At 48.2% G+C, this 12,508-nt stretch overlaps 1 protein-coding gene across 4 annotated transcripts in view; it reads right to left on the bottom strand.

Moving 5' to 3' along the window:
• The window catches only part of snx29 (sorting nexin 29), a 108,712-nt gene that overhangs the window by 22,879 nt on the left and 73,325 nt on the right, over positions 1–12,508 (bottom strand). For 3 of the 4 annotated variants that reach the window (XR_011182745.1, XM_015360196.2, XM_015360197.2), the window contains one exon: positions 2,506–2,646. Coding sequence is in view for 3 of the 4 variants with exons in the window: in XM_015360196.2 (XP_015215682.2) it covers positions 2,506–2,646 (141 nt within the window). In the remaining variant the exon portion in view is untranslated. Of the gene's footprint in view, positions 1–2,505; positions 2,647–10,328; positions 10,533–12,508 lie in introns of those variants that run through there. The other variant, XM_015360198.2, reaches the window with a different exon arrangement.

Genomic DNA, 12,508 nt, shown 5'->3' with positions numbered 1-12,508 from the left:
GGCTCCCTCACAAGCTGCAGCCATGGCTGCATCACAGATCTCCCCGACGAGTTAAAAATAAATTCGGGACTCATCACCCATCTAGAACAAAAACACATCTGGCTTGTTACAGAAAAACAGGTAAAAATATCTGGAAGGACTGCTCTATTTTTAGCACCTTGTGAAAGTGGTTCTGTGATAATGCCAGTAGGAATTAGGACCCAAAGCTCTGTAATAATACATGTCCTCTTAGAGGGCTGGACTCTTGCAATATCTTTCAGAGGGTCATTTCTGGAGCTGTGACAGACACATAGACAAGCACAACATTCAAGTGCAACATCAGCTCAGCATATACAACAATGACACCAGAAGCAGCCTCCACAGCCAAAAATTACGTCTCTTTTGTTTTCCTGTGAATATGTCTTCACCTGTTCTTTTGCAGCCTATGCAAGCTGACACAGATCCCTACTCTAACTTCCATATACAAGAACGGTCAACCTACACGTGTGCTTTAGTTTATCAGCTGATGCAAGGATGCAAACTGATCCTTATTGGCTAGTGGTGGAAATACGGACAGTGTAGCATAGTGCGTAACTCTCTGAACCAATATCCAGCGGGTGTGTCGCGTGTTTGAGTCCCTGCTGCAGACACTGCTGTCGTACCTGAGCGAGGTACCTGACCCCAGTTGCTCCAGTTCGCCCAGCAGTCCATGAATGGGAACCAGTATTGGTGGGGGTCAGCGCTGTGGTGGACTAGGGCTGGCCCCATGAGCCTCAATATCGAAAATGGCCTACTAGGGCAATTCAGTGAGGTAGGTGGTTTCTAACACCTGTGGGTTTGAACGAGTTGACCAAAACCCAGCTCCTGAAATGTGGATGAGAAAAGCTGAAAAAGTACACAAGGCTGCTCAATATTCTGAGGTAGCCAAGACGTCTGCGATAATATTTCAAGTTTTTTTACATGATGCACATAAGATCTCTAATGACCCCACATGAAAAGGCACTGTGCCGTCTCAGAGGCTGGCAGAACTGCCCGGACCCGTTTGCCCCTGGCTGCCATCAGTACCAGCCTCGCAGCTCTGAACCGCTAACGAGGCTGCCTCGTTGACAGCTCTCCTAGTTGCTCAACTCTCTCGTGAGCCCGGTGTGGCAAGCTCCCTTTCCTCCAACGTCTTCCTGTCACAGCGGAGAGCACTCGGGAGAAGTGATGACTATGTAAGACTTGTCAATGTTGTTTACAACGTAGCAAAATATCCTCTGGAGTGAGCAGCGCCTCTTAACTCAAAAAAAACCTCCAGAAAACAACATTGCTGATATCTCCTTGAGATTGGACACACTCCCTGCTCGAGGTAGCTATCAGTTACAGAAGAATACAGTGGAGCTGATAAGGTACAGGAGTAACTCTGTGAGGAGCTGCCACTGTTCCACTGAATTATACAGCACATTAGAGCCCTGGCCAGCCGACTGTCAGCTTCCAGCGCGATGCAGTAATGTGCCGCTGTTAGCAACTCTGCCGCAAACACCATCTGCCTCCATTAAAATGGAAGTGAGCCCTGTTGTGTTCATTATCAGATCTTAATAAATTGTCAACTTGAAATGTCTCACCCCATACTGGCTCGAAAAATAGTCTAAAAGCACTTCTGCAGACTCCTGTATAATTCCCCGTGATTAAATTCTATCTTCTTTCGGGGGAAAAGGAACTTCATTTTTGGAGCTGATCATGCTGATTGTACTCAGTAGTATTTACAGTGCCTTCAGAGCTGCCACACATACAGAATTTCGATTTGCAGTATTCCTCAGAACACAAGACCCTTCTGCTATTTTGGTTATTACTGATAGCATTAGTTACAACTAATTATAAATACACTAGTAGGGTTTTTACTATCATTGCATTGCATCTCATTGCAGCAAAATGTTATTACTCTACTATAAAATATAATCACTTATATTTGACTGACACATTTATTCAAAGCACTTTACATTTATACAGCTGGGTATCTCAGTCACAGTCAGGTACCTTGCCAGGGGGGTACAGCAGCCCAGCCACCACATAGGATTCGAACCTGCAACCTCTTCGTCACGAGTCCAGAGCTCTCGCTCTTGAGAATTGTTCCACTAAACGAGACTTTCCTTCTCAGGAAGAGAAATGGATTGCGGCTGCATGATCTTGGTAAGGCACATCATTTTTTAAAGCACCCCCCGGCTGCCCTCATCTGAAGGAGCCACAGCGTTAGGCGCTCGAGAACAGCGTCTGAACCGCCGTGCTCGTTTGATCCTCACTGATCTGTGGATCTCATCATCCATTTCTTGGGGGGGATCGAAAGCAATCGCTCTCAGCACTGTTCCTCGGCAGCGCGCCCTTGCATAGGAAGAAGACTGGACTGACCCTTCACTTATGACCAGGGACAGGTCCGAACCCAGGTGTACAGAGGAGGCACACCTGACCAGGTCCCCACGCCAGGCCGGCACACAGCGATGACCCACAGACAGGACACAACTCCCTGCCAGTCCCCCCTCATCCCGATACCTTGTTCCCAATGGCCTTCTTTGGTGGGAAGTTGAACGCGTCCACCTGTGGGAATCGGGATCGCAGGCGCTGGTGCAGGGCCCGGAAGTCCGTGTAACGGCGGTACACATTCCATTCGTTATCCAGGATCCGGATGTACACCTAGAGGCCGGGAGAGGAAGCGACACTTTAGGGAGGTGTGTTTAAATTTACTGTCCGCTCTGCTCACCAGCCGCTTCACGAGTTCCTTCATTGCCTCAACTGCAACACAGAGTAAAACAGCAAACAAGCCTGCAGGCAAATAATTCCCCACTGCACTGAGCAACAAGACAGATTACGAGCAGTCAAAACATTTGTTTTCTGCACTTAACTCTTCTCATGCAGGGAAAGAAACAGAACGTAGGATGAACACCTCTGTTTCACCTCCAATCCCAGACTGTCATGACAGGACCCTGCAGGTCTCCCTGGCACAGCAGGAAAACACCCCAGGCCAACTGCCCCTATCCATAGGAGAGAGTCACCTCTGGGTGACAGTAACACTGGGGAGGAGGGCAGACAGACAGAAAAGCATTGAAGAAAGAACAGTTAGATCTGAAATCTATGTTTTCAGACTAGGGCTGCTCCAAATTCACACCAACACCAGATCAGTACCTGACTTGATTTCCAAGTGCCCTTGCAAATGTTTCGCCCATAATACCCATGTACTAGGATAGTTCAGAGATGTCATGATCATTAAGGCAGAGAGAACTACCTGCCTCACAGTTCTCTAAACTGTACTTTTCCATCAATAAAATCCTTTCAGACCGAGGTCTCTGTGCTGCAGAGATTTTTTTTTCAAGCCCTGCCTCATCCAGAAACAGAGCGCTCTGGATTGTACTGACCTTGACAGGAGTCAGATGCTCAGTGCCGAATTCGTCTCACTACAGAGGTCTGACTCAAGAGCTTCAAAAACCAACAGCAGCCGAAGTTCAATACGGAGCCACAGGCTATGTTGTACAAAAATAATTAAAACAAAAGCAAGAATTCAACCTCTTTACTTTTTGCAGCACATAGGTAAGAAACGCAAAGGTCTGATCTGCCAGCTAATCTAACAATGAGCAGCCCCACTCCCACCATTCTCTCACTTCCACGCAGCACAGTGGCAAGCCCTCAGCTAAGAAATAAAAGAAGTAATATGGAAGTAACAGAGGGGGTTTTGAGGAGTTCTATCAAACTAGTAGAGAGCTGCTCATCTCTGCAGATACCTCCTTGCTTAATGTGGCAGACAAACAGGATTGTAATGTAGGCCAAAGTGGAACGGATTTAATTAAAGGGGAACTGCAGCCCCAGTTTCTCAGACCAGTTTTTAAAGCTCAGTAACTAAACAAATTCGTTGACGTTACAGACAAAAAAAGAGATAAGTTTCGAATTAAGCACGAAAACTGTGAACTTTGTGAAAGTACTGTAAGTCGCCATGTTGACGCAAACTCGTCACTAGTCACTTCCTGCTCACTAGTCACTGGAATTGCTAATGTAAAGAAATGTTCCACAGTGATCCGCATGCAGAGTAAACAAGTAGTATCTGTTGGTAAAACTCAAAATCGAGAGCAATATCTCTGCTGGATTAAAGGTGTTGTATTCACAAGTGTGCTTGCTTACAACGTCATAGGGCGACACACGTCGCTGGATGTTTCTTTGTCTCATTCTAAACAGCAGAACACGGTGATGCACAGACCTGGAAATTGAGTCTATTTTGTGATGTAAATTGGTGGTTTTACAAGTCACTGTGCACATTTTACTGTTACTGCAGTTTAAAATGCACTTATCAATGCTGATTCTTTGTAACCCCAAAATATGAAAATAGAGTTGCACTGATAAGGGAAGCTTACACAATCCCTGCATTCTTTTTGAATTTAGAGCAGTTCATTGCTCTCTGGGTCCTTGCAATTAATCTTCCGAGTGCAGTCTGACCCCCTCCAGTCTTACATGCTTTCCAACACCAGAAGCCTGGAGCTCACCCAGGTCCCAGGTTAGGGCATAAGTTCAGACACATTCAATTCACTCCAAAATAATAAAAAAAAACGACTTCAATTTTCGTGTTAATGCTTTTCTGTCCTTTTTTTACAATAAAATCCAAAATGCACTTTGAAGAAAACGTTACTAAGCTGGAAAACAAATGACAAAAGGGGCAAGTGCCGTGAACAGCAGTCTTCCAGCTGGGACTCCTCTCAGGGAGAGCTGAGGTGCCGCGAGTCTGTATTCCTGTGCTTTAACCCTGCGCAAGGGGCATTAATGCACCACTCCTTAACAACCCAGAGACCACGGAGAGCCTGCACCGTGATCTCCATGGCTCCTCTGTGCTCGCAGACCCGTTGGCCCAGAGAAAGTTACAGAATGAGCACAACGCCAACGTCGATCTCAATCACTGGACGGGGGTCTATTGTATTGCAGGTAGCATGTTTCCCAAGGGCCCAGCGACAGCCCGCGTGTCCCCCAGAGTGACACACCCATAACGCAGAGAACTCTTTGTGTTAAAGAGGGCTTCTAGAATTTACCCAGCAGAGGTCAGCACTGTTCCCTCGTCCTGACAGAAGTGGAGGGGGAGGGGGGGGGCAGCAGATTGATCGGTCATGGAGCGAGAAAGAAAAGACATCGAGGACAGGTTGAGCCGTTTCGCTGTGGCTCCCAACATTGTCCCTGTGTGTTGCCCACATTATTGATTGAATGACATAGATCAGGCCCGGGCGCAGCCCAAAGGCAGCAGGCAGACTGAGGAGGTCTCCACAGAGAGAACCCTGCTCCTCTCTCCCCTCGCGACTCTCTTCCCTCACACTTAAGGTGATTTTCCAGATAATTTGGCTTTAGAACAGCCACTGGAGACCAGCTGAGGTTTTCTCTTACTGGTTTCCCTACATACTACTCACATAAATTATACAGATCTGGTTTTCATCTCCCAGTCTATCTTTCCTCCTGCTGCCACTGTGCTCCTCTGTCCTTTAAAGACGATCACTCTTTTCAAGGACAGACAACGCATTTTTCAGCAACACGCAAAAGTGGAAGTGTTTTGTTTGGTTTTTTTTTGAAAGATAGATATACCCCATAGCAATGGTAAAGCTCTAGGATGTGCTTTGAAACGCGGAATTAATTTACACAATAAGCTCTGCACAAGATTGACACCGAGTCGTGCAGCTTTCATTACAAAATTAAGCACAGCACTTCTTTATCTCAGCTATTTATTCACAAATAAAGGTTCTTTTAAAACCAGAGTACTGCAGAGTTCTGCAGAGGAATAAAGTAACACTCCTTAGGAATTAGTCTTACAAACAGACTTTCCGTTCAAGTAGCAGACTCAATTTTCTACGCAATGGAAAGTTCTTCAGATCTCTCCTAGATCATTTATAATTGAAAGGCTCTGATATTACTTTGTGGTTATGAGTATTTTAGAAATTTTAAGTAGAGGGGATTTAATTCTTTCAAAGTTCCCATGGAATAGAGGAATGGACTGGATAAAATAAGCAAATGTGGATCTGAAGAAAATCACAAAACAATCAGGGCATTAGTCAGATCCTGCCACAAAGTCCTCAGAGCCACCTGAGTGATGAAGCTTTTCATGTTTTTGGCAGCAACAAGACACAGAATGACCTTTTCAGCAGAGTATTTCTCCCAAGCACTTTCTCGTCTGTGCAAAAGAGGGGAAACTCTTTCCCTCATGAGCTAATCATCCAAACACTGCCCAGACCAATCGGCCTGACTTTAACCACTGACTCCAACACACATCTCTGGCCTCGGGCCTCTTACGCATGACACTTCAAAAGACATTCTGATACAGAGCTCTTGACTTTCACCATACCTTTCCAGGTGAATACTGTGAAGAGTCAGGGTTACTGAACAACACTGCACAGTTTTCTAACAGTCTCCAGCTATTTATTGAAATGCATCATGGCATCTTGTTCAACTGAAGGATTTACAGCAGTCCAGTACTCAGACTGACTGAGAAGGATATGTTTCTTTGTACCGGTGGTGTTGCATAGAATTCAGAAACCCGAAGCTGTGAGGTCTATTTTTTAAAGTACTGCAAGAAAAAGAAGAAGAAAGAGAATAAATAATAGTTAACCTGGCAAGAAAATTGCACGACATGAAATGTTTTTAAAATCTGCCCCCAACTCACTATCATTTGAGAAACACCGTGATAGACAAGAACCTGCAGCCGAAGCCCACAGTCTTGAACAATCACACAGCGCAGAAAGCTCCTGCTTTGCTTCTGAATAGAAACGCGTGTCATCTCCTTTTCAGTTTCAAGAACTAGCATCAATCACAGCGTGACCAGCGTCTCCTGTGAAGAATGCCTGGAGAGAGGCACGGAGCACAATCGCTCCCATCATCTGTATCCAGTCCTAACCGTTATGCTGAGCTGAAAAAAATGTTTAAAAAAAAAAACCCCAATAACATCAATAGAAATCTAATAATTCTTAGAGTGTAATTAATATAATAACAACTAAATTACCTGAGCATATGCCGGAGCTCAGCAGTTGGGACCAAGAGGATTAATCACTGTGTCTGGAAGAGAAGCGGACTGCTAAGAACACAGTTTGATGCTTTAGCTAGGTGCCACTGTGATACAGGAAGCAGGTTTCTAGAGCAGGAGGTCTCAACCTGGACTCCTGCCTCTCGCCACATGCTTCCTAAACAATAAGGGAAACTCTGAGACGCTTTTCAGACCCGGGAAAGAAGGTAATAATCTCTTGTACTGGCGTTGGTAAGGCTGTATATAATCAGTCCATCTCTTCAAACACACCATCACACAAATGGAGATTAAAATGCCATCGCTGACAGACAGATGTCACAACTTAACGTTAAACATTAACATTACCAGCCAAAGCTCCCATCTGGAACAACTGTCCAGATAACATCAGGCTCATTAATTAGCCCGCCCCCACCCTGTTTGTGTGTGTGATAGTCTAAAATCATGAACTGGGAGATTAATGGGTTACCAAGAGACTAGTTGATAAGCTCTATTTTTCTATCCCGAGTTGATTTACTCGGACCCAGAAAAGCAACACCTGTCTCAGCACCACCAGGATCCCAGCAGCCACTGCTGGATTCCGCCTGCAAGGCGATGGGACGCATAATCTCCCAGACGAGCTCTGCCACATGCAGACCGAGCTTTCTCAAGGGACGCTCCTCCTGCACTCCTACCGGAAGATATCAGAGAGATACTAAAATAGTTCTGAAGACGCCTTGTCGTTTACCACCCAAAAAAAAAACACAGGAGAGAGAAGAACAAAGTAAAACTGGCATTTGAAACCGGATTGCCACAAACCGCCACGCGCTGCTCAGCGGCATGCTGGGAGACTGTAATTCTGAGGCTGCCAAGGGGAGGTCAAGCAACGCTTTCACTTCCTTTCAGAAAAAGGTAAGTGCTGCTCACGTCACTTTCGCAGGTGACTTAATTGGAGGTCTCCAGCTGGGGTAAAAAAGCAGTTCGCTCCTGGCAAGGAACCCAGCAGAGAGCTGGGGGTTTAACCCCCATACTAACAGACGCTAATCAACACGAGCTGCGGAAACAATCAAGCGGCGTGAGAGGCAGCAGGACGTCCGCATTGCAAAGCGCATCTCCGACCCTCCCCCTTCGGGCGTTTAAAATCAGGCCGCAACTGGAGTCATTAAGGCAGCTCCAAACGCGCTTTAATGATAACCGATTAGGATGAGGTGCTTCTCGTGCTAAAAGAAGTGACAAATCGGCCTTCTCGCTGGTATCTTTCTGCTTCGAATAAATCCAGAGCTGTATCAACAGCACGACCCCCCCCAGCTCTGCTGCAGTCCACTGTGCTGCCGGGTGAGACCTGAGCAGCTGACCACGCCCTGCTCCACCCTAGCAGCCTCAACAAATACCGGACAAGCACCCAGGAGAGACCACGCTCTGTCCCCCAGTCTGCTCAGCTGCCCACCTGCAGTGTACCAGTCAGCATGGAGAACAGCACGAAACCTGCAGGTAAGGTGGCGCTGATTAAGGATTATTAATCTAATATATGCCAGGTTGATTTTAAAATAGCGCCTGTCCAGTCTGAACAAGCAAGTTTATCGACGGATCCCAGGATATTACTTACAGCCTGATGACTAGGTGGCTGTCAAAAGTCCTTTTCTTGGGCTCGAGGTTGTGGCGCCCAAAGGGAGGCAGAGAGCTAGTTGTGCAACACACACGCCACTCGTTCACACACCTGAACAAAGCAGATCTGCACCTTGTGCCCAGAACACCCGCAAACACGCAGGGCGGATAACAGCCCTGAACGAGACAGGGAGGGGATCGGGGGCGGGCTCCTCGTTTTTTCCCTCTGCTCTTCGCTTCTTTGGTCTCTTTCTAGATCCTGCTCAGCTAAGGAGAAACGCGAGGAAATCAAGCCTGCAGCTTTTTACGTGTGGGGAATCCAGCCCCCCACATCTTAAGGAATGACACAGGGAGCAGGGTCCAGTCCAGCGTGAGGCCAGTGAGCCATGGCCACCCACAACGTGCTCACGGACTCCCCCCCAGCGCTGGTTTCCCAAAGAGCAGGTCACTCCCGGCACACAGGAGAGGAAAGGGGAGCTGATCAAGCACTCTTCCTTCCACACCCCCCCAGTGCTTCTGCTTCTTGCATCATTCCGCTCCTCTTCCTGCCAACACGAGTGAACAGCTTCTGCCAGACGCCGCAGAGATCATTCCCTCCCCACTCCGGTCTGGAAGACACACCTGGCGATCACAGAAGCCCCAGCGCGGGCACAGGAGCAGGGCAGTTTGACTGGCAGGCAGGCAATAAGGAGGTGTGCTCGATTTCTTCGCTCTCCCGTCTCTGCGCACTTGCTGCATATGTCTTAACTCAAAGGGTTAACGGTGATGGTATTCTATGACTCTATGACCGTGTGGAATTAGAGAGCGCAGAAATGCCTACCGTGCAGTGTGCTCTGCACGACGGAGCATGATGCAGAATGAATAATTAAAGTGGTGCAGAACCAGTCTGTACAAGTGTTAAAGCCCCCAGATCACTGATCAGGAAAATGTGCAGTTTATATATACAGTATAGACATTTGCTTAGTTTTTTTGTGGCAGGGAGTTTATCTAGTTATGGAGCTAAATCTAGTGTTGCTGACATATTGCACTGTCACTCACCCTGTACAAACCCACTTTTAACTAAATATTTAGAGTCTGCGATGATGCCTGCTGGCCTGCACTTCAGTACAAATGCAGTGAGCTGCCATTCGTGCCTGCAAGCCGAACAGGGATAACTAATTGCTGAGCGAATGCTGTGTGACACCCGACACCGGCGAGAGAGCCGCTCTGCGGCACGGAGTCACTCCTGCCGACCCGCTGGGCAGTGAGCCACAACTGCCCTGACACAGCTTCCCAGCCACAGGACACGGCTTCTCAGCTTTCCAGCACATGCCTCTGAGTGAATCTGGAGGGTCTCGGCTCTCCTCAACCCTAAGAGCACAAAGCATCCTGTTCTCACCTCTCCCATATTGGTAATCCCAGAACCATGTTTCCACATTTTTTTTTGCCATTCTCCATCTCTTTCCACTGCTTTCTATTTAAAAATGATCTGCGATTCCCCACGCGCGCTCTCAGCTCAATGTCTCTCCCACCTTCACACTGGGTGCTACAGCACTGCCTGTTCACAGGAGCCTTCTGCCACTGCTCCCCAGCACAGACTCCCTGCTGCTGCTCCCCACACCCACTGCCTGGCACCCTGGGAACAACCAGACGAGCTGCTCTCCAGCAGCTCCCAAACTTCCGTCTCGGGTCTGAAGAGAAAGACGCAAGAGGAAGAGGAAGACGAAGATGATGACTTTTACATGCGGAAGTTGAGACGACGGAACAATCTTCTTTCACAAATTAGCTACAGGAATTAAACTGACATGCCAAATCCCTGATAAGCCTCTTTCACTTGGCATGGTTGACAAAAAGCATCACCCAGCTCGCCGCTCTGCGGTGCTATCTGTGCCAGAGTGCAGGAAGGAGGGAGGGGTTGGAGGTGATGGGACAAATAAGACGTGCACATGGCCTGATTGTTCTGGCTTGCTGCCTGGGTTTCATACTGCAGGAAAAAAGAGGGAATGGGATTACTGAGCACAGGCACGTACTAGAAGAACTCTACTTTCACTTAAGAAGTCAGTTTCATCCATCCATCCATCCCCAATAAAAAAAAAACAATAAAGGACGGGGGCTCGGCCACCTGGAGCCCATCCCAGAAGCACAGGGCAAAAGGCAGGACCACACCTTGGTCCTCCACTCCACTGCAGGCCGTGCACACGCAAGACGCAAGGCTCAAGCAAAGGACACAGGAGCAATCAACAAACACCCCTCCGTCTTGCCAGCCTGTCGGTGGGAGAAACCGGAGAAGGCCCAGGTGGAATCGAACCCAGGACCCGAATGCTGAGTGGCAGTAGAGATCATGTCCCTGCGGCCATGCTCCCTCCCTCTCTTGTATATTTGCTTTCCCCCAGTTTCGTCAATGACTCCTGCAGCAAGCCCGAAAACCACATTACTGCGCCAACAGGGTACAGACACATGGCAGTAAAATGGTGGAAAGCATAAGCTAAGGAAGGTTCGATAATGAAGAAGGATCTGCCCCACCGTGGTGAGAATGACAACCCTCCCGCTGCAGCAGGGCACGACGTTTAGCAACTGGGCTCATTTTGAAATTGATTTCAATGTTAATTGTGTATTTTCCTCTCTAACCCCTTTTCGCAAATCAGCTCCCTCGGATTCCCAGAGCACATCACTCTTCCCCCTGCGGGGAAGTTCCTGTGGTAAACAAGCAGAGAAAGGAGTAAATAAACACGCTGCGAGAGGCACACTGAGCACGGGGGACAGGGGCCCTGAGAGCCAGCCGCGCAGGCCTCGCAGACGCCAGCCTGGGGCAGCAGGTGGCCGCTGTCTGGCAATCACCCCTCGCCTAGCGTGAGCTGCCTCCCACTCCGCCGAGCCGCTCCTTAACGAAGACGGGGAGAATCTCATTAAGGAGAAGCCTGGTCCCAGCTGGAGCGCGGAGGCATCGTCTCCTCCAGCCCCCGGGACGCTCCCACAGCGGAGGCGGGAGCAGTCGGAGCACGACGCCCGGGCCTCTTCAGGTTCGGATCGTGACCGATCGATCCAGGGGGTAAAGTCTGCGGATTTACAATTGCATGCGCTGATGCTGTGGGATCTGACCGGGACCTTGGTGCGTCTCTGAAGCTCTGAAAGGCCAGCCTGGTGTGATGGGTGAGTGGCCATGCCGCCTGATGTTACCACTCAAGGGGCAGAAAGCCTCAGGAAATCCGTTTCTCAGTCAAGGAGAACACTGCAGATCACCTCAGTGGGTTAAGTGTAAGTTGCTCAATTCAAAATCTGGGTGCATTCTTAAACTGTATACATGCCATTATGAGCTCGAAAAATCCTGGGACGACTGCAGCCCTGTCGTGCGCTTTTTTGGGCCACTTTGGCAAGTGTTCAGCGAGCGAGAACCCTGTTTGAAGGAGTCAGATCAATGTCACCAAGGCTGGAACATGACTGGAACTGCACAGACAGGAGGCTGAAGAAAGCAGCTGATGGCTCTTTCTGTCGATGCCAACCCAGCCATGCCGGTGCAGTTATTAAACAACCCCAAACTGCTGACCACGAAGTCATCTACTTTCGAAACTCACCCGCGAGAAGCCACAGCTAGGAAAACAAGCTGTCGGCACCAGTCACAGACATATGCAGTCTGAGCCTGAACCCGACTGCAGCAAAAACTTCCTGCAGGATTTTGCAAGTGTTTTTGAGATATGACTAATATGCTTTGTTTATACAGTTCCCTTTATTATAATGGTATTATGGTATTATCATGGCATTAACCTAATCAGCGTGTAAACCAGCACACCCTTACAATGATTAAGCACATGTACACAGCCCTGTGCCTCTGCTATTCCTCTTCAAGTTTGAACTGTCAGCACAATTAGCACACTAAAACCGGGGGAAAAAAGCACAATTGCTTACAGCACAGTGGGGCCCGGCTGTAAAATGTGATCTTATGACTCCAGAGGATCAGTGCTT

This window comes from Lepisosteus oculatus, chromosome 19 (genome assembly GCF_040954835.1).
Source record: "Lepisosteus oculatus isolate fLepOcu1 chromosome 19, fLepOcu1.hap2, whole genome shotgun sequence".
In the NCBI taxonomy this organism is placed as follows: Eukaryota; Metazoa; Chordata; class Actinopteri; order Semionotiformes; family Lepisosteidae; genus Lepisosteus; species Lepisosteus oculatus.
The sequence above is the reverse complement of the archived record's forward strand: the minus strand, read 5'-3'. Positions and strand labels throughout refer to the sequence as shown.